The sequence below is a fragment of the Temnothorax longispinosus genome, chromosome 12, assembly GCF_030848805.1.
Source record: "Temnothorax longispinosus isolate EJ_2023e chromosome 12, Tlon_JGU_v1, whole genome shotgun sequence".
Lineage (NCBI taxonomy): Eukaryota > Metazoa > Arthropoda > Insecta > Hymenoptera > Formicidae > Temnothorax > Temnothorax longispinosus.
This window is the reverse complement of record NC_092369.1, coordinates 2,240,096-2,261,225: the sequence shown is the minus strand read 5'-3', so window position 1 is coordinate 2,261,225 and position 21,130 is coordinate 2,240,096. Positions and strand designations below refer to the sequence as shown.

The following is a 21,130-nucleotide window of genomic DNA, read 5'->3' as shown; positions in this document are numbered from 1 at the left end:
TTTAGAGTGTGAACAATAAAATTTGAAAGAAACAATATTCAAAGATTCAATTAAATTTTCGTAAGATTAAAAAAATTTTTGATTAGATACGCTCTATTGCTGTGCACTTGCCATTTTAAATACTCAAACACAAAAATAACTCGGAAATTATCTCAACCAAGTTATATATATATATATACACACATGTGTACGTTTATTAATGTTAAGATGTAAATATTTTGTAAAATATAATAATTAATAGCGCTTTATAAGGATACACGTATAAAATTTTTCATGTAAGAAGAAATCTAAGGAATAAATAAGGTATGCCCTGATGTCTTGTAATTACTTTTTATTTTCATCCTCTTTATAGTTGACATCCACTGTGACTGTTCGATTAAGACCATTATTTAATTTAAAATCTACTGGCTTATCATATCCCATTATACGAATATAATGACTAGAATCATGGAAAAACTTCTGTTCTAAAAATAAAGGGATGTTCTTTATAACGCAATTTGTAAACATCCCAGTTACTTCAGGTACTATTACATCCTTAGGTGTAAACGTAATCTGAAATAGTTTATCATTTAGAATATATATATATATATATATATATATATATATATATATATATGTATATATAGAGAAAGAGAGAAATACGTTATGTAGAAATAGAAATACTATATAAAATTTATAAATACCTCCTTTGTCCGAGCAAATAAATTATAAGTATTTGCAATGTATACATCTTTCTTTGCGTCGTAGTACAAGTGCGTTACATATTTTTTCGTAATTACATGTATTAATAGAGGGGTAGTTATAGCAAAAAATCCAATACATGCAAATATTCCTAAAACAACTCCTATATTATCATTCTCCACAGCTTTCGAGTAAAGAAATGGCTGCACCATTAAGCTACTACAGGAGGTTAGTAATGAAAAAAGCTTGAGAGCTTTAATTTGTCTTGTTAAAGGTCCATAATAAATTTCTACAGTTTTATAATCTTGAGAGAAGGAATTTACATTGTGAATAAACTTTACATTACGTCCTGCGGAACATCTCTACAAAATTTAAATTTCTATTAATATCATAAAATTAATATCATATCAATCATTGTAATTTATTTTAATAATAATCTGTTTAAATAACACAATTTATTCTAACCTCAAAATTGTAGCCGTTATGTGTGATACAAGTCAGACAGCATTTCAAATTATCGAAATTCTTAAAGAAAAGTCTCTTTTGATGAAATGCATAAGCTCGTAACATAAGTGTCATATTTAATAATATTTATAAGTAATGGATTGCAACTTTTATGACACCTCAATCATTAATCAACTCGTATAAAGGCTCCCGCACAATGAAAAATATAGGTTGAGACGTGGAACTGGTAGAAGGCGGAAGCACAATATGGGCGCGTTTAGCACCGCCGTAGAGTTAGCAGACAAATTGAATATTTTGGAATTATGCTTTTTCATATAATTTGGGAATCATTTGGGGAAGTTTGGGAAAATTGTTTAAACATTTGGGAAAGAATAGATTTTTTGTTATTAACAAAATTTATCGAGCGTCAAGTTAGCAGATAGTGACTATGTTTAATGTTTATTATAAATGGAATCGATTGAAAATCATTTGGGGATGACATCTTCATTGTAATTTTTATTTGGGAAAAGTCGGTTTTTTTGTAATTTAAATAAATCTTTGTATTAATGTTCTTTTTCGCTGCACTTCCGCACTAGTACAACAAGTGAACTTATTGCACTAGTTCAGAAGTGTAGCGAAAAAGAACAGACCATTATCGGCAGTAATGTGAAAATTACATATTTTTCGGAGGAGCAGCGAGTTGCTTACGTCGAGACCGTCGAGTAGACCTCGACATGACAACATACTCCGAAAAGAAAATTTGTAGATGTTATTTTCTTCGGTAAACATTCCGTTTAGGTGACCCACCTCCGATGGCCTTGACCTTGACATATGTTGTCAAGGTCACCCTCCTGAGTGACCTTCAGAAGGTTTTAGTCGGGGGTCGCTTTTTATTAAAAAGTTATTAACAAAAAAAGTTTGGAAAATATAGCAGCTATTTTGAGTATTGGAAGGCATAAATGACTAATATATATGTCAAAATAGTTCACGCATACACTTTTCACGCGAACCGAGGTTTACCCACACCCCCCCCCCTGCTTTCGGGGTGGTGCGGTAGCCCCGAAATAGTTCACGCATACACTTCACGCGAACCGAGGTTCACCCACATCCCCCCTGCTTTCGGGGCAGGTGCGGTAGCCCCGAATAGTTCACGCATACACTTTTCACGCGAACCGAGGTTCACCCACACTCCCCCTGCTTTCGGGGGAGGTGCGGTAGCCCCGAAATAGTTTACGCATACACTTTTCACGCGAACCGAGGTTCACCCACACCCCCCCCTGCTTTCGGGGGAGGTGCGGTAGCCCCGAAATAGTTTATGGCTCCTGCCCACAGGACGCGGAAACGCTTGCCGCGCGGCAAGAAGCGACACGGTAGCCAATAAACTTTTGGTTCTTACGGAAAAGCGACACGGTGATTGGCTACCGCGTCGCTTCTTGCCGCGCGGCAAGCGTTTCTGCGTCCTGTGGGCAGAAGCCATTACGCATGGGTTAGTTGACGCGGTTTAAACAATTAAATACTGTTAAAGCGCGTCATCTAACCTATATACATTAGTGACGCGTTTTAAACAGTTAAATACTGTTAAGGTTATTCTACATAGAAGTCGTAGTCGTGAGTTGTAAGAAATTGACCACGCACATTCGAAGTTAAGGAGAATATTCAATCTGTGATTGGTCAATGTCTTACAACTCACGACTACAACTTCTATGTAGAATAACCTTTGAAGCGCGTCGTCTAACCTACATAGGTTAGATCACGCGCTTTAAACAGTTAAATACTTTTAAAGAGCGTCATCTAACCTATGTAGATTAGATGACGCGATTTAAAAGTATTTAATTGTTTAAAGCGCGTCACTAATCTACAAAAACGGGGGGTGGGGGTGAACCTAGGTTCGCGTGGAAAGTATGCGTGAATTATTTCGACATATTTATTAATCATTTATGCCTTCCAATACTCAAAATAGCTGCTATATTTTCCGAACTTTTTTTGTTTATAACTTTTTAATCAAAAGCGACTCCCGACTAAAACCTTCTGAAGGTCACTCAGGAGGGTGACCTTGACAACATATGTCAAGATCAAGGCCATCGGAGGTGGGTCCTCTATATATAAATGGGATGTTTACCAAAATTTAATAAAATCTATGCATTAACACAAAATACTTCTCAGTAGAACGCTAACAGAAGTATAACAGAATCTGCTAACAATCTAAATAAATAATAAATGCTAACACAATATAAATAATGTTCGTTATTAATTCTCATTCTCTCTTACATATTTTGTTTCTTTTTTATTCTACTTTTCATATATTTATTCACACTCTCGCTTGCTCGCACGTTTGTCTCAAATAAGATACACTGAAACAACGAGAAAAGAAGATAGATTCTTATTATTAGTGATAAATGTAACCGCGTGACGGAAAAGGAATTCTTCTTTCAACTCAATGGATTTCCGACTCATGCGAGTCAGTGTACATACCACGATTATGGAAAAGGAAATAAAGGAATTACTCTGTTTTTATAAGATATAAATAATGTATATATAAAGAAAATAACATCTACAAATTTTCTTTTCGGAGTATGTTGTCCTGTCGAGGTCTACTCGACGGTCTCGACGTAAGCAACTTGCTGCTCCTCCGAAAAATATGTAATTTTCACACTACTGCCGATAACGGTCTGTTCTTTTTCGCTACACTTCTGAACTAGTGCAATAAGTTCACTTGTTGTACTAGTGCGGAAGTGCAGCGAAAAAGAACATTAATACAAAGATTTATTTAAATTACAAAAAAACCGACTTTTCCCAAATAAAAATTACAATGAAGATGTTATCCCCAAATGATTTCCAATCGATTCCATTTATAATAAACATTAAACATAGTCACTATCTGCTAACTTGACGCTCGATAAATTTTGTTAATAACAAAAAATCTATTTTTTCCCAAATGTTTAAACAATTTTCCCAAACTTCCCCAAATGATTCCCAAATTATATGAAAAAGAATAATTCCAAAACATTCAATTTGTCTGCTAACTCTACGGCGGTGCGTTCAGCAGAGAACAAATTGCTCGGTAGCAATCGAATGTGATTGGTTCTTACCTTTGACTTCTTACCTAGTTGACTAGACTTTGATAGGGTCTCTAGTCCACGTCCACATGCGCTCTATCCTGGGTTACATTCCAAAATTCACTCTGGGCAGAGAGAAGAATGAAGAGACGCGATGACGGCGATTTTCTTGGGACGTTTTTGATAGGCTAGACACTAGTCGATCCGTAAGCGCTTACAACGCCAAAGCGAACGACGTGAGTAATGGCTCCTGCACACAGGACGCGGCAGTGCGGCATTGCGGCAACGCGGCACCGCGGTAACCACGTACCGTCTTGCCTTTCCGTACTACTTTCAAAAGTAGAACGGAAAGGCAAGACGGTACGTGGTTACCGCGGTGCCGCGTTGCCGCAATGCCGCGCTGCCGCGATGACCATGAAGCTAGCCGATAGAAATTACTAAATTTGATAATTTTTAATTTTTCTAAGTGTATTTCGTTTGTAAATCGTTTGTAATTGATTGTGAGTCAGTTTTTAACGTTTGTGACCAATTAGTTTGTTTGTAATTAACAATTTTATTTTGGCCATGATGTCAGCCGACACTTTTTAATAACAAACCGATTTTTGATTTCTGATAGCTGTAATTAATAGGAAATCGTTTGTGATTTACGAATATACCAGTGAAACGTTTGTGAATTAATAAGTTTCTGAGTTATTTGCAAAATAAGTTCAGTTAATATGGTTAATGTATGTACTGCGCAGATAACTGCGCAGATCGCTGCGCATGCGCGAAATGTACTCAAAGCTCCTGCGCACAAAGAGTGCGTTGACGCATTTCGCATGGCGGAAGTCGATGCGGTGGCCAATCACTTCTCACCTTTCTGTAACTAGCGGGCGATTATTGGCCACGCATTGCTTGTATGAAGCTAGCCGACAGAAATTACTAAATTCGATTAGTTTTAATTCTTCTAAGTGTATTCCGTTTGTAAATTAAGTGTATTTTGTTTGTAAATCGATCGTGATTGATTGTGAGTCAGTTCTTAACGTTTGTGACCAATTACGGAATACATACACTTAGAAGAATTAAAACTAATCGAATTTAGTAATTTCTGTCGGCTAGCTTCATACAGGCAATGCGTGGCCAATAATCGCCCGCTAGTTACAGAAAGGTGAGAAGTGATTGGCCACCGCATCGACTTCCGCCATGCGAAATACGTCGACGCACTCTTTGTGCGCAGGAACCTTGAGTACATTTCGCGCATGCGCAGCGATCTGCGCAGTTATCTGCGCAGTATATTAACCATATTAACTGAACTTATTTTGCAAATAACTCAGAAACTTATTAATTCACAAACGTTTCACTAGTATATTCGTAAATCACAAACGATTTCCTATTAATTACAGCTATCAGAAATCAAAAATCGGTTTGTTATTAAAAAGTGTCGGCTGACATCATGGCCAAAATAAAATTGTTAATTACAAACAAACTAATTGGTCACAAAGGTTAAAAACTGACTCACAATCAATTACAAACGATTTACAAACGAAATACACTTAGAAAAATTAAAAATTATCAAATTTAGTAATTTCTGTCGGCTAGCTTCATGGTCATGCTGCCGCGTCCTGTGTGCAGGAGCCATAATAGAGGATTCACATTGCGTCCGATGTTCGACGAACCGATATCCAACAACAGAATTTATTATTAGGCCCGGTCTACAATGGATGTCGTAAGTCGGAGTCGTAAGAAATTGACCAATCACAGTTCATTTTTTTTCGACCGCAAGGAGAATAATAGATTGTGATTGGTCAATTTAAGTAATGTCTTAAACGCTAATACGGCTCTGTGATTTGTTCATGACATCTTAAGATGAACTTAAGGACGGTCTTAATAACTATTAATACCGGCCATTATATTCGGACGATTACGTTGGAGAGAGAGAAAGCGAAGAAGCTGAGTGCAAAAAGTGCAAGCAACGCGAACAGACCCCTTTTCTTTTCTATGAAACGGATTTTCATGTGGCCAAATGACGTGGTCACGTGAACGCTCTGTAAAGGTTAAGGCCTTCACACATAAAATCGCGTAAGAACGTAAAACGTAAGCGTAAGAAAATCGACCAATCCCAATCAAGTATTGTGCTGTCCGTAACCACAGTAGGGGGAAATACTTGATTGGGATTGATCGATTTTCTTACGCCTACGTTTTACGTCCTTACGACATTTTATGTGTGAAGGCCTTTATTCTACATAGAAGTTGTAGTCGTGAGTTGTAAGAAATTGACCAATCACAGATTGAATATTCTCCTCAACTTCGAATGTGATTGGTCAATTTCTTACAACTCACGACTACGACTTCTATGTAGAATAACCTTTAGTTATACATACATATGTACATATGTCATACTACTACAGGTACATACAGTCGGTCACTCGTTTCAAGAGATTAGAGAGGTTATTAAATGGCGATAAAATCGTGTCAAATGTGAAGAGATCACCGCCACTTGTCATGTGAGTTAATAGGGCGAAGCACAAGGAATTAATGTGTTATTGTGGAAATCGTTGAGATCGTCCAGGGAAACGGAGAGAGCGAGCGAATTCGCGAGAAACATATTGGTGAAACTCGTGCATGTCGCATTACAAAACGAAAAACCATCTCGGCGAATCGACCGCAGCCACATCATCTGGCCTTGATGAAAATACACAATCAGCTGTCCCTATCGCCTGCTGTTTATATCTCCCGGTGACAACAGTTCGTCCTACAAATTCTTGCTTCCGCTCGCTAATTACATTCTAATGAATTCTGATGTCTTACCGATTACTAGGAAAGAGACTCGACGAAAGATTATTGATCTTAAATCGCTCGCAACCGAATAATTTCACATGAGAGTTACGTCTATTTGTGCCATTTGATCAGCCAAAGTGGCAGGTCCAGGTCCATGAACCCCCCACAAGCCTCCTTCAATGTGACGTGATATACCCTACGTGTCATCAATTTGAAGAGAAACGATAGCGTCCTATGTATAAAAAGATAGAAATAAGCGAGACGGGAAAGGATCTCGAGGGAACTCACATGGTGCACTCTCTGTTCGTACTTTTTGTGATAAAATGGGCTCATCGAAATGAGATAGATTAGTTGGAAAGATTTTTGGTGGACCATGTGTGCTACTAAGAGCTTGAGATCTTGACAAAAAAGGAGAATTTATTTTTTTTAGCAAACAATGGCTTGCGATGGTCTTATTTGGGGACTGTTGTTTGTGGGATGTAGCATACAGGCATTATGGGCTGTATCCAAAGACGATCCATCGGAATACATGAATAAGGAGGAGAGAGAAACTTTGAAGTTTGTATTATTTACTACCCTACACGATTAAATCTCTATTATGAATTGTACTTTTCGTAATCATACTATTATATTTTATAGAGAGGAAGCGAGGGATATGTTTTATCATGCATATAATGCATACATGGTAAGTAATATTTGTGATTTATATATATATATCTTTATTTTTGGTTTATGTAATTAACCCTATATTACTTGCGTAGGTAGGTTTTTTTTACATAATTACTTGCATGTGGTGTATTTTACACCCCAATATTATCTCCATTTTTTTTTTTTTTTTTTTTTGATTTACAATTAAATGAAGATTGATAATATTCTATATATCTTCTAGATAAAGATAAATGTAAAGATTTTTCTTTAAGTAAAACAATTTATGTAGCATTTGATCGATAAAAAAGTTTTACTCTGTGAATTTCTAAGACTGGAGTGTATTTTACATCTCACACAAGTAACGTACAGTTAATTATACTGGTTAATAATAGTAATATCTCATATATATGTAAATATAAGTTATAAATAGCTAAAGTGTGTATACAAGAGAAAACCATTCTTTAAAAAATTGGTACTTCCTGCTTTTCATATTGAGCCAAAATAGACATTCTAATATAGACAGATATAAGTAAGCTTTTCATAACACTTGAAAATGATTGTTATATGTCTATTATTAACCTGTTGTTGCGACAAATATCACATGCCTCTAATTAGTTGAGACACCCGTCATGGAATGAGGGAGGTCCACGTTCGAATCTTGATTGGGATATTATTTTTCGTAACATTTTCTATATATTCTGTATCCTTTTCTACATAGTTGCTATATAGCCTAAACTTTGCTAATATACTAACGAATTGCGTTAGCGTAATTAAATTGATATCAATTTAATTATGTGATTGTGCTGTTCTAACTTTAGTTGAGATTGCATTTCAAGTCGGAAAGTAATAGCCCGTGATTTGCGAAGAACATCAAGAGACACGGTAGTATCTCGCGCCAAGTATACGCGAAGCGAGACCGCACCGTGACTCTTTTGCGCGACGCGACGAGTTGCGAGTAACCCGAGATTTTGAGATCTTGGGTAACCGTATACACGCGAATAATATTACTATAGTAGTCCAGAAGCGGAATTCTGTAACTCTTAACGACAGTTTTGTTATCGTTTTATTTGCGTTGCGCAGGTATTACATATGATAAGAAAGCTACGCAACGACAATATAACGATAACAAAACTGTCGTTAAGAGTTACAGAACAGGGCCTGTCGTATTTCACTTACTTGTAATTGTTATAATTTTTTTTCAAGGATAATGCATATCCTGCTGATGAACTGATGCCATTAAGCTGCAAAGGACGATATAGAGGCTCTGAACCGAATAGGGGTGATATAGATTCTACATTGGGAAAGTAAGAAACTATTTATAAAAGTATCTATATGAAATATGAATTGATTATATTTCTGTAATAACTTTATGCTTCTGTTAAATTCTTGATAATTATTACTTCTTATTAATATTAATATTGCTACTGATAACATAACTTATTCTAATTTGTGTACTATTATTTACAGTTTTTCACTTACTTTGGTAGATACACTGGATACATTAGTGGTAAGTTGTAACAACAAATATTGTTTGATATATCAATGACACACGTAGTACTAATTCTATTTATATATTTATTTTATTTTATGTATATTAGGTACTGGGGGATTTGGAAGAATTCGAAAATGCAGTCAAACTTGTTGCTAGAGATGTAAGCTTTGATACAGATGTTATTGTTTCCTTATTTGAAACAAATATTAGAATGCTTGGGTAAGTGAGACTATTGCAATCAAAATCAAAGCTTTTATATCAAGTGTTTACTTAAAAATATACTAATAAACATTATTTTTTATAAGATTTTTATGTTAAATGGTATCTGTTTTGCTGTTTTTTTTACAGAGGTCTCCTTAGTGGTCATATATTGGCCGAATATTTACAACAGAGAGCCGATATAATGCCATGGTATAGAGGAGAACTTTTGGACTTGGCTAAAGATTTAGGATTTAGATTTTTACCAGCATTTAACACAACTACTGGAATACCTTATGGCAGAGTAAGTTTGATACATAATGATATGCAACGTATTTTATTGGAGTGTTATACTGGATAAATGTATCAACATACATTTATCAAGCGGTACGGTACTGCGATGCCAAAGTACATAAAAAATATGACTATGTTCACTACGATTATATTAACATGGTCATTACAACATGGTACTACTGAGCTTATCTGGAGTTTTTACATCAAAATCAAACTTTTAATTAAGATATCTTAGAAACTATAGGCATAATAAAAAATGTATCGTCTTTTTCTTTTTACATAATTTTTATCGCGCGCGTAATTTGCAACCTGTCTGATTAAGATCGATACAGTCAATCTTGAGACCTCGAAATTTCAACAGCAAAAGTGTCACTTTTTTCGCAAAGCGAGTTCAGTCACACGTACACACGCAAAACGAGTTTTTCTCTCAAGTCCCATTCGCAGCTCTCACTATGGACATACGTGCACATTTGAATGTATGTGATATGAACTTAAGTAGGCATATATTTTCTTGTACATCTTTCAGCGGTCTCACAACTGCATTGAAGCACATATTTGAATGAATGTGCGATGTATGTACATAATAAGCATGTACACATCATTCTTTAAATACGTTCACGGCTGACGATTAATAGCGCCATAATGTTAATGAGTATTTTAAGAATAAAAAATTGAGATTTTTGTTTATATAATAAGATTTTTTTAATTAAAATGATTTAATAATGTTTATATATTTGCACACAACATATTATAACCATTCCCTTTCCCTTTCTTCTTCCTTTTTTTCTCGGAAGGAGGAAAGGAGAAGGAGAGAGAAGATAATTAATAAATAATCTTGCAGATAGAATGATACACATTTTTTTTTATTATTGTTATGTAAATTATTTTAAATCAAAGAACTTTTGTGTAAAGATTTTTTTATCTTATCATCTTATAATCAGTTACAAAAATATATAAGATAGATATGTTAAGATCTTAAGTTCGATTTCAGCCAAGCATACTGTATATTTGGTAAACAATATCTAATATTTTCTATGTGTCTCGTAGATAAATTTAAAACATGGTATGAAAGGAGTTCCTATGGAAATATCAAGGGAAACGTGCACTGCTTGTGCAGGTAGTATGATATTAGAAATGGCTGCTTTATCCCGATTAACAGGTGAACCGATTTTCGAGGTAAAATATCCTATGCATATGACACGATGCGTATAATTCATAGTTGATAATCAATACTAAATGTAGTAAATATAGTAAATATAATAAAAGATAGTAGTAAATGATAAGTATTGTTTCTGTAGGAAAAAGCACAAAAAGCTATGGACGTTTTATGGCGAATGAGACATCGTGGTACAGACTTAATGGGATCTGTTTTGAATGTCAATTCTGGAGATTGGATACGAAGAGACTCTGGGGTCGGCGCTGGCATAGACTCTTATTATGAATATTGTCTTAAGGCATATATTTTACTCGGTACGTATTTATATTTTATTTATTTATTTATATATGGGCGCATACATATACTATTGTTTAGTTAAATTATGAAATAAACTAGCAAATTAAATTACCAATATATATATAAAAAAAATATTAAATAGAAATCAATCGAAAAAAAATGGAGCATTGAGCCGTAACAAGGTGTACATATACATATATTCCAACTTAATAGACTGCGCACCGCATTAAATAGAAAAGTTATCGTTTTACTGGGGAAATGTGATGTGTATAGTAAATGTTATTTGCACAGCATGTGTTGAGAGATGAAAACGTCAACGTTATTGATGATTTTTATCAAATAGAACTATATTATTAACCAGTTATTCCGACAAATGTCATTACATGTCTCAGTAGTCAAATTGATAAAGATTTCATGGATTGTAGGTCCAGATCCTGGTTGGGATGATATTTTTCGCAATAAATTCTTTACAGTGAATTTAATAAGGATATTTATTAGCTTCAAAAAGTTAAATTGATTATAAGTATGTAGGTTTACTGTTCCAAAAAGCTGTATTTTAAAGACTGACAAAAAAATCAGTGCGCAGTTTGCTGAGTTTGGAAAAAAGAATACAAAATTCACACAATATTATCATTAGGCTACCAAGATTCCAGACTGTAAATAGAATTTTTTTTAATTGATTTTATATGACTTAGATGACTTATTGTATTTTTAATTAAATATGTATAAAATTCCTATACAGGGTGTTTTCGGGTTAACGTGCCAATTGAGTTATGAATTTAGAATCTCAAAACAAAAGAACGTTCTTCTGGAGGTATGCTCGCAACATACCTCCAGAGGAAAATTTTTTTTTGTTTAAGTTTTTGTTAAGATCCTAAATTTATATTTCAAGTTTGGCCGTTTAACCCGAGGACACCCTGTATATTTATATACATATGTACGTATATGTATATATGTGTATACAGAGTGTCCTAAAACCACTGTATTTCCTCTTGTAAAATCTAATCGCAATCCCGTTTAAAAACTATTATAGCCTCGACATTTTTGCACTAGAATTTTCATCTTGAAATATTCTAAGAAATCTGCCACTAAGAGGAAATATGGTGGTTTTAGGACACCCTGTATATATGTATGTATATATCGTACATGTATGTATAGAACATCTATATAGGCTGTGTTCCTTTTGACGCTTTCAGCGCTGAAAGCGTCGCTCCATCTCTATTTGATATTCAATGTGCAACGGAGATAGAATAATGCTTACAGCGCTGAAAGCATCAAAAGGAACGCAGCCTATAATACTTTGTATTACATGCAGGTGATGAGAAGTACTTAGGCCGTTTTAACAAGCATTACCAAGCTGTAATGAAGTATGTTAGTCAAGGACCTATGTTGTTGGACGTACATATGCATAGACCGAATACCAACTCAAAAAATTTTATGGATGCTTTATTGGCCTTTTGGCCAGGTCTACAGGTATATCGTTAATTTTACTTTTAATTTAAAAAAAAATAAAGTTTACTTATTTAATTTTACTTTTTGCAGGTCCTCAAAGGTGACATCAAACCTGCTGTGGAAACGCATGAAATGCTGTACCAAGTCATGCAGAGACATAACTTTATACCGGAAGCATTCACTACCGATTTTCAGGTGTATATTGCACATTACAACTATTACAATTATAATTACAATTATAATTAAAATACGTAAAAAAGGTTGTTACATTTTATATTGTTTTGTGCATATGTAATCTAAATGATATCTGAATATCCAAAAATAGGTGCATTGGGGACATCATCCACTCAGACCAGAATTTTTAGAATCAACCTATTTCTTGTATCGAGCCACGGGTGATCATTATTATTTGGGAGTCGGACGTAAGGTACTCAAAAGTCTGCAAACTTATGCGAGAGTGCCATGTGGTTATGCAGCCGTATCAGATGTTAGAACTAACAAACATGATGACACAATGGATAGCTTTGTATTGTCCGAGACATTAAAATACTTATTTTTATTATTTGCGGAACCAGGCGAATTAATTTTAGACTTGGACGAATTTATTTTTACTACCGAAGGTCACTTATTGCCGCTCACTCTTGCTTCTATAAGGACAAATGTCTCATCTGTAAGTATCAGTGTAGTTGATGTACGTGATTCGATAATGATAAATATTGTATATTTTATGTTTTTTATTAAACAGGATTTTGAACGCGATATTGTGCATGTGGATGAATTTGACCGTACTTGCCCAAATAGTTTGCACTTATTTCCGGCATCGGTGAGGCAACCTCTGAGAAATATGGTCGAGGATGTTTGCCCGAGACGATCAATCAAACGAAGATTAAGCGCATCGCAATTTCAGGTATACATTATATTACATTGTATTCATATATTTTTCGATAAAATCTAAGGATCTGAGGACTTTTTCTACAGGCGAATAATTTGGAGCATCTGAAAATGTTGAGTGACATGGGAATAACGACTCTGACGCTAGCAGATGGACGGATTCAACTTTTGCACACATTTTCTAATGTAATTTATTTGTTACGTTAAATAGTGTAAATCGTACAATGTCTTATTGCTATCTTTTACATATGATGAATTATAACGCGTCTGTTTAAAGGCAAAGACACCGCAGGATTCAGAGGAAGGATTATTGTTCATGCAAGAAATGGTTGAGCTCACCAAAATGCAAATACAACCGGAAACTAAGCCGCATACAGTAACATTTATAAAGCCTAACACAAATCCACCGGAGAAAGTTACATTGCTAGCCGGACCAGCGCAGTTCGGACCTGAGTTACAGAATAAGATTACTGGAAAAGTGATATTTACATATCCACCTGCAGCTTGCACAAATCTGCTGAACGCGGACAGATTGGCGGGCAAAATAGTGATTATGGATCGTGGAAATTGCATGTTTATAGAGAAGGTACGTGTCGCCGCAAAACATTCTTCTAAATCGGCCTTTCACATTCTAACTACTAACTTTATATTTTTATATTTGGCTCTAGGCACGGAGAATTCAACAAGCTGGTGCTCTCGCTGGAATAGTATTGGATAATGTCGCGGGTTCCAGTGCGGCAACTTCGCCCATGTTTGCAATGTCGGGCGATGGAAAAGAAGTGGATGATGTCACGATACCCATCGTCTTCCTCTTCTTCACTGAGGCGGCTGAGCTTATGAAGGCTATTAACGTGGCAAATGGCGATCTTACCGTCACACTTGGTAATTATTGAAATTTAAATATGTCTTACGACATATATAAATAGACCAAACATTCCGTTTACGACGTGAAGCCAGAAGTTGCCAATTTACGAGAGAGAGAGAGAGAGAGAGAGAGAGTGTGTGCGTTTGCCGGGATAACTGTTTCATTTTATCTTACGGCAAGATGGTCAATGGTTACTGACAGGAGGGAGGGAGTAGGAAGAAAAATGAGAAAGAGAGAGAGAAAGAGGGAGAAAGGAGAATTAAATGCTTTTTGAATTTCTAAATATGGAAGCAATTAACAGAATAGAGTTATTTATTATAGCTTAAAAGATATGATCCAACAATAACAGACATATATATAGCGTACATATAATTATAAAAATTAATTGCTCTACAAAATTGAAGTAAAAAATTGATTTTGATCTTAAAGTATTCTCTGATTTTGAAGTTCTGATTATAATATACGAGATTCGAGATAGATTTGACGGTCAGAGATGAGCACCAAAGTTAAAAAATATTTTAAGACCGAGAACAATCATATATTTTAACTTTATACAGTAATGTATTTTTATTATTTTTTTAATGTAAAATATATGCATTTTGAATAATAAGATATAATAAACATTAACTTTTTTTTCCAATCTAAATTTCTCTTTTGTGAAAATTTAATGATGCTTTGTCTATCTTTTCATAATTTTTTAATTTCCATTTAAACAGTTCTATTTAATAATGAGATGTGTTTTGAGAATTTCTTAAAGTAAAATCTATTCAATGTTATTTAAAAATTAAAACATTTTTATAGTTGCTTTGGGACTTATTCGAACAATTTTTATTTTTAAATTATCTCTTGCAATAAAATAGTTATTGGTATCTCTATATTTTTGTAAAAAAAAAAAAAATTAAGTCGAGGGTATTTAAAGAATTTATAGTTAAAAATCAGCTTACATACTTACAATTTATTTTGATTATTCTGAATTGATAAAATACTAATTATACAGGGTGTCCGAAAAATCGCCTACTCCACTTCGGGAGGTGATTCGGGACCCAAAAACAAGCAAAAAAGTTCATACAAACATAGATCCGGAAATGAGCCGTTTCCGAGTTATAGCCACTTTTATGTTCAAAAATCGTAATTTAGAATCCGCTTGGCATCCCTCTTTCTTAATTATTTCTTAAATTAAAAATTTTTATTTTTAAATATTTTTAATTTTTTCATTTTTTTTCAATTTTTCAATATTTGTAACGATTACATTATTTTTAAAAGAAATCAGTTGTTTTTACGGCTACTTGAAATCAGTTGTTTTCACGGCTATTCAAAATCAGTTGTTTTCACGTTTATTCAAAATCAGTAAGTAAATCACGGCTTTTCAATAAGTTTCAAATTATTATTTAACAACACCTTACTTTTAGGTTGTATCTAATCTTTCCGTATTCATCAATGGATCGTTTAAGTTTTAATGAATTAGCTGATATGCATCTTATGTATGGTCTTGCTCAAAGTAATGCTGCCGAGGCAAGAAGATTATACATCCAGTCTTTTCCAAATCGAGATGTACCGGGAATAGCGTCTTTTCGAAATGTAGACAGAAACTTGAGAGAATTTGGTAATTGTAATTTAAAAAAATTGAAAATAAAAATTTACGATTTTTGAACATAAAAGTGGCTATAACTCGGAAACGGCTCATTTCCGGACCTATGTTTGTATGAACTTTTTTGCTTGTTTTTGGGTCCCGAATCACCTCCCGAAGTGGAGTAGGCGATTTTTCGGACACCCTGTATAACACTAATTATATTCTTTCCTCATACATACATGTGATTACAGGGATATATTCTTCAAAGGAGGAAATTCAGCTTAAAGCACCTACTGATCTATCACTATTCGAACGTTTGAAAGGATCATTAAAATCATTTCTCAATCGACACATGACTCCACAGGTTTGTTTGGTGTTTTCTTTGTTTAAAGTCTTTAACAACGATTATATTTTATATTTTATAAAACTTGAAACTTAAAACTTAAAAAAACATAAAATTTCTGTGTATTTATAGGCGACAGCTATCGCATCCAATTTGGATATGATGATTCCCGTAATTGAATCACAAGAAAACCAGGAGGACACTATTGACTTTCATTATTTTCATGCAGATATTGTCAAGGATTCGCTTGGTGGTGAAGTCAGAATTACTGCCGCATCCGAAGCTACGATTATTGTCCTAGAACCTGCCTCTACACCGATAGAGATCTTGTGGCATCAGTTGAAAGAAGTATTTGTCAATCAAATATTTCTCAACACCAAAGTGAACAAAGGTATAAGAATCAGAAGTTTCATCTTGGAAAGCTATTATAATTGGGTTAACAAGGCGCGTGGTGTTACCCAAACGTGGCTTACCCAAACGTCATTATCGTACAAAGTCCGATGGTTCTTAAGCGAGCTACTTGTGGTCGCGCCAAACTCGTCTATTAAAAAGATGGGACAGTTACTGGAACTAAACAAGCAGAAGCTATTAAAACAATATTTACTTACTAACATGGACACTATGGTGCTGAATTTAAAGACCGTAGCTACGAAATTGAAGAGTATGAAATCTGTAAGGCCGGAAATGGAACAACTGCTAAAAATTTCGGAATCTGGCATCATGCAAGTGGAAAATTATTCGTTCTTACGTCACTTATTAATTGACTTATTTGATGAGGAAGATGAGATTGTCAATCAACATGTCGCCCTTTTGGATCGTATTCACGCAGAGGTCCATACTACATATCAAGAAATATTAATTGATGGAGTGCAGAGGCATCTGGAGAAATCGGGAGTAGAAGATAGCTCGTATTACGACATACTGATCGCCGATTTGCAAAAGAATTTAAAAAATATAGATAAAGGAGAAAATCTACTTGGAAAAACCAAAGAAAATAATTTGGCAGTTGCGGAATTTATTAGCGACAGTAGTGGGGACAAATTAGAACTGGAAAGTAAAAACATTAAAGTCTTGAAAAAAACTAAGGAATCGAGTGCTGAGAAGCTGGAAGATTTCGAATATTTCATATTAACAGAAATAGAAAAAGCTGTCAAATATTCTGATCAAAATATCTTGCAAAAATATGAAGATATAAGCGACGAATCGAAAAACATCGCGGCAGAAAGTAAGAAGGATAAGAATGTCGTCAAATCAGACGAAATGACCCTGCATTCTTCTCAGAATCAGAGCGAAGGCGAAAGCAGAAAGAATAACATTCAAGGTACCATTCAGGAAGATATAGACTTTCTGCGAATAACAAAAGTAGTGGACGCAAAACTCAAAGAAGCCACTAAAGAAAGCAAACGAAAAGAAGAGTCATCTGCGGACTCTGCATCGAGTGATACCGGAAAGATTCATGTTTCTGGCATGTCTGTGGCAACGGATACCTCCGATATAAGGAGAGCTTCTCCCAATAAAAAACATACTTTATTACAAGAATTACAAAAAGACATTAGCGATGTACAGCATAGTTACGAGGCTGATTTAAGAACAAAATCATCTAATAGAAGAGATCCAGTTGAAAGCAAAGTTATATCCACTGGTTTATTGAAAGACTTTAAAAAGCCTGTGTGGGCTGTTAACGACGAAGAAGTACTTGAAAAAAAATCAGAAATTACAGATATGCTACATAGTACCACGGTATCCAATAAAGTAAAATACGATGAGAAAAGGTCTACGAGTGAAGATAAAGTTAAGGAAGCTAAACCAAAATCGTGTAAAGCTAAACATATCGATGATGAATTATAACAATAGCTTTAAAATTTAGATTAAATTGTAATTATTATGCAAAAACAGAATTCCCAACGGCCGCAAGGCTACGGCATTACAACTGATATTTTTGCATTGTGATCTAGATGTGCGTATAGTCAATTTTAATTGACACTTATGTACAAGGTGGGACATTTAGAGTGTTACAAGTTGTTATCTCTGAAAGTGGGGCACTTTAAGTGCCCTATCCTGTATCTATAATCTATACAATACAAGAGGTATTCTAGAAAGATTATACCGACCTATCCGATAAGAAAAGTAAAACTGTCAGATTATACTGCTACTATATTATAACTATAAGGAATCTGTGGATTCTAAATTGGTGCTTACAAGAAAATCTATTACAATTTGTTACTCGAAGAAAGATATTTGTGGAATATATAGGTATCATGGACATTACCTGTATGACACACGTGTGTTAAACTGGTTGTGAGGATGTATTCCAAGTAAGGCGCTAATTCGTGTACATTTTGTGTATTATAGTATAATATTCTATATGCTGAAATACAATATCAGCAAAGTTCTTTCTTCCATGAAAGCAGTCCTGATAAATCTATTCTGCAGTTTGTATTATACAATTGCAAATGTTATTCTATAACTGTATCATACAATTGTAAATCTAAAGAGTAATAGCACTGATAATTCCGTGGTGTGAGAGTATACCGTATCATGAATAGGAAGAACGAAGACGCGTTATTATCCTTCTTTTGACATTATTTTTACTCCAAAGATGTGCCATGATTAATGATAATGTATTCATCGTATGATACAGTTTAATATTTTTCACTACACCTCCACGGAAAGTTCGACATTCCATGCCTGTAGAGAGGGGCGAAAGTGGCCACGTTCACGCCAGGACGGCATAGCGGGCGGAAAGTAACCACTTTCCTCCCTAGGGAGGTAAGCCCTGGCGTGAAATGGCCACTCTCGCCCCTCTCTAGGCATGGAAGTCGAACTTTCCGTAAAAGTGTTGTGAAAAATATCGTGTGCACCTCGGGAGTCGAAAGCTTTTTCAGATTCGTGTGATTTGCCGCCTTCGCCTTCGGCTCGGACGGCAAACTTCACACTCGTCTGAAAAACGCTACTTTCGCCCCTTGGTGCACTATATACTATAGTGTAAAAAAATATATGTTCCAAATAATTTCTTCAGTTTTTTGTAAAAACCGTAAAAACTGTAATAATTATTTTTGTTGATATAAATACGAGTATAATATTAAAAATGAATTTATATACATACAAAATGATATTTTGTCTGGAGTTATGCAATATTAAACCTTGTACCAATTGCACTGTTGCATACTGTTGTAAATTATTCATTAAACAGATGTAAGGATCTATACAGAATTTTGTTATAATTTTAGAGTGCATTGTTCCTAATTTTTTGATAAAATACATTGAAGTCTATGTTTATATATAATTTGGTAATAAACAAAGTTTTAAGAAGAATAACAATAAAACATTTTTACTTTAGTTACAACTTATAAGTTAAAGTTTGCCTTAAATACATATGTACAGAGAATGTCAATACATATAATATATAAGAAATATTTGTGTATGTGCGTGTGCGTGTGCGTGTGTGTGTGTGTGTACAACGTAATGTTATATGTATATAATGTAAATTTTATTATGATATAAATACATAATGGGAATAAGTTCGATCTTTTGATAACTTCCCGCTTCATATACTTTTTTTTTACTTGTAAATTTGTATAACAATAATACATGAATATATTTTACGAATAGCGTTAATATTTTAACAACGAGTAATAACGAAATCGTCTGTAACGGTGATAATGTCATGTATAATTTAATGATAATGTAATGTGCACGATGCACATAGATATATAGGTAATAGCTTTACTGCAGATTTTAATATTACACCAGTAGTTTCAATTAAATATATGTGTTAAATAATTACATGTGCTATATATCAATTTGTAAATATATGTAGATTTTGTATGTACATGTAAGTATTTGATAAGTCTTCACTATTTGATGTTAAATAACAATTTGCTGATGGATGCCAAATACTTAATATTATCAAGATATGATGTATATTGATTCGATTATATCTCTTTGTTGTGTTTGATAGTGCATATAAAAATATCATCTAAACTTTATCACTTTACACAAGTGGTTTTTTGAAAGATACATGTTGAAATAAAAAAAAGATTAAAAGAAAATATGTGAGATTGTTAATGTTAGGATATGATTATCAAATTTTATCATGTGTGATAGGAACAAATATAACTTTTATATGGAGTTAAATAATTTCTTCCTAAAATCTTATTTTATCACTGATATCAATTGATAAATAATACGTACATACAAAAAATATGTTATATACAGGGTGTTCGATTTAATCTGTCCATGCCGATATCTTGGAAACCATTAGAATTAGACGAAAAATCAAAGAAGGTCCTTTGAATGGGATTACTTTAAGATGATTTTCAGCGCAATTTATTCTTTCGTACTGGATTTCGAGAGGAGGAGGAACAAAATTTTTGAAATAGAAACCCCTTACAAAAATAACACCAATCAATAGGGCTCGAAAAAACGAATTCAACAACCTATATTTTTATATGGAGGGGCAATAACCACAGTGGTGTAAGTCAAATTTTTAAAAATATTTTCTCGTGTGCATATATGCAATTTATATATTGTACAGATTGCATCTATGCACATGAGAAAATATTTTTAAAAATTTAACTTACACCACTGTGGTTTTTACCTCTCCATATAGGTATATTATGCTTATCGTGAAAATTACGACCACAGTAAATTTTTGAAAATAGCCTACAAATTAAGAGTATTGATTATCAAAAATTCACTGTGGTCGTAATTTTCACGATAAACATATAAAAATATAGATTGTTGGATTCGTCTTTTCGAGCCCTATATCGATATTGGTGTTATTTTTGTAGCAAATTTTTATTTGGAAAATTTAACTCCTTTTTCCCCTCGAAATCCAGGACGGAAGGGTACTGTTCTATCGCGCCGAAAATCATCTCAAAGTAATCCCATTAAAAGATCTTTTTTATTTTTTGTCTAATTTTGATAGTTTCCGAGATATCAAAAATAAGCATTTTTTAAACTCCAGTGGCACACACATTAAGC

General features: G+C 34.0%; 2 protein-coding genes across 4 annotated transcripts; one reads left to right on the top strand and one right to left on the bottom strand.

Annotated features, from left to right (window-relative positions):
* Positions 1 to 316: 316 nt before the first annotated feature.
* LOC139822965 (transmembrane protein 70 homolog, mitochondrial) lies at positions 317 to 1,386 on the bottom strand. The gene is made up of 3 exons (XM_071795180.1): positions 1,147 to 1,386; positions 684 to 1,043; positions 317 to 552 (listed from the first exon to the last, which is right to left on the bottom strand). Exons 1-3 carry the CDS (start codon positions 1,258 to 1,260, stop codon positions 325 to 327), a joined length of 702 nt encoding a protein of 233 aa, XP_071651281.1. The 5' UTR covers positions 1,261 to 1,386; the 3' UTR covers positions 317 to 324.
* A 5,181-nt stretch (positions 1,387 to 6,567) lies between these two features.
* On the top strand, positions 6,568 to 19,665 carry Edem2 (ER degradation enhancer, mannosidase alpha-like 2). 3 transcript variants are annotated; one of them, XM_071794781.1, is made up of 19 exons: positions 6,568 to 6,896; positions 6,979 to 7,229; positions 7,369 to 7,496; positions 7,578 to 7,623; positions 8,790 to 8,890; positions 9,054 to 9,093; positions 9,185 to 9,297; positions 9,427 to 9,580; positions 10,618 to 10,746; positions 10,869 to 11,040; positions 12,339 to 12,496; positions 12,566 to 12,670; positions 12,801 to 13,145; positions 13,221 to 13,382; positions 13,454 to 13,552; positions 13,644 to 13,952; positions 14,035 to 14,248; positions 16,053 to 16,165; positions 16,277 to 19,665. In XM_071794781.1, exons 2-19 carry the CDS (start codon positions 7,173 to 7,175, stop codon positions 17,990 to 17,992), a joined length of 4,161 nt encoding a protein of 1,386 aa, XP_071650882.1. In that variant the 5' UTR covers positions 6,568 to 6,896; positions 6,979 to 7,172; the 3' UTR covers positions 17,993 to 19,665. The 3 variants fall into 3 exon arrangements, with proteins under 3 accessions (XP_071650882.1, XP_071650883.1, XP_071650884.1); XM_071794782.1 differs by having other exon boundaries at positions 6,568 to 6,905; XM_071794783.1 differs by having other exon boundaries at positions 6,568 to 7,240.
* The last annotated feature ends 1,465 nt before the right edge of the window (positions 19,666 to 21,130 follow it).

What these genes read in the sequence shown, in the direction of transcription:
- Edem2 (XM_071794781.1), top strand. Translation starts at nt 7,173, where the DNA reads ATGTATAAAAAGATAGAAATAAGCGAGACGGGAAAGGATCTCGAGGGA. An exon ending in CGATCTTACCGTCACACTTG is followed by an intron (nt 14,249 to 16,052) that starts GTAATTATTGAA and finishes ATGTGATTACAG; the next exon opens with GGATATATTCTTCAAAGGAG. An exon ending in ATCGACACATGACTCCACAG is followed by an intron (nt 16,166 to 16,276) that starts GTTTGTTTGGTG and finishes GTGTATTTATAG; the next exon opens with GCGACAGCTATCGCATCCAA.
- LOC139822965 (XM_071795180.1), bottom strand. Translation starts at nt 1,260, where the DNA reads ATGACACTTATGTTACGAGCTTATGCATTTCATCAAAAGAGACTTTTC. An exon ending in ATAACGGCTACAATTTTGAG is followed by an intron (nt 1,044 to 1,146) that starts GTTAGAATAAAT and finishes TAAATTTTGTAG; the next exon opens with AGATGTTCCGCAGGACGTAA. An exon ending in TATTTGCTCGGACAAAGGAG is followed by an intron (nt 553 to 683) that starts GTATTTATAAAT and finishes AAACTATTTCAG; the next exon opens with ATTACGTTTACACCTAAGGA.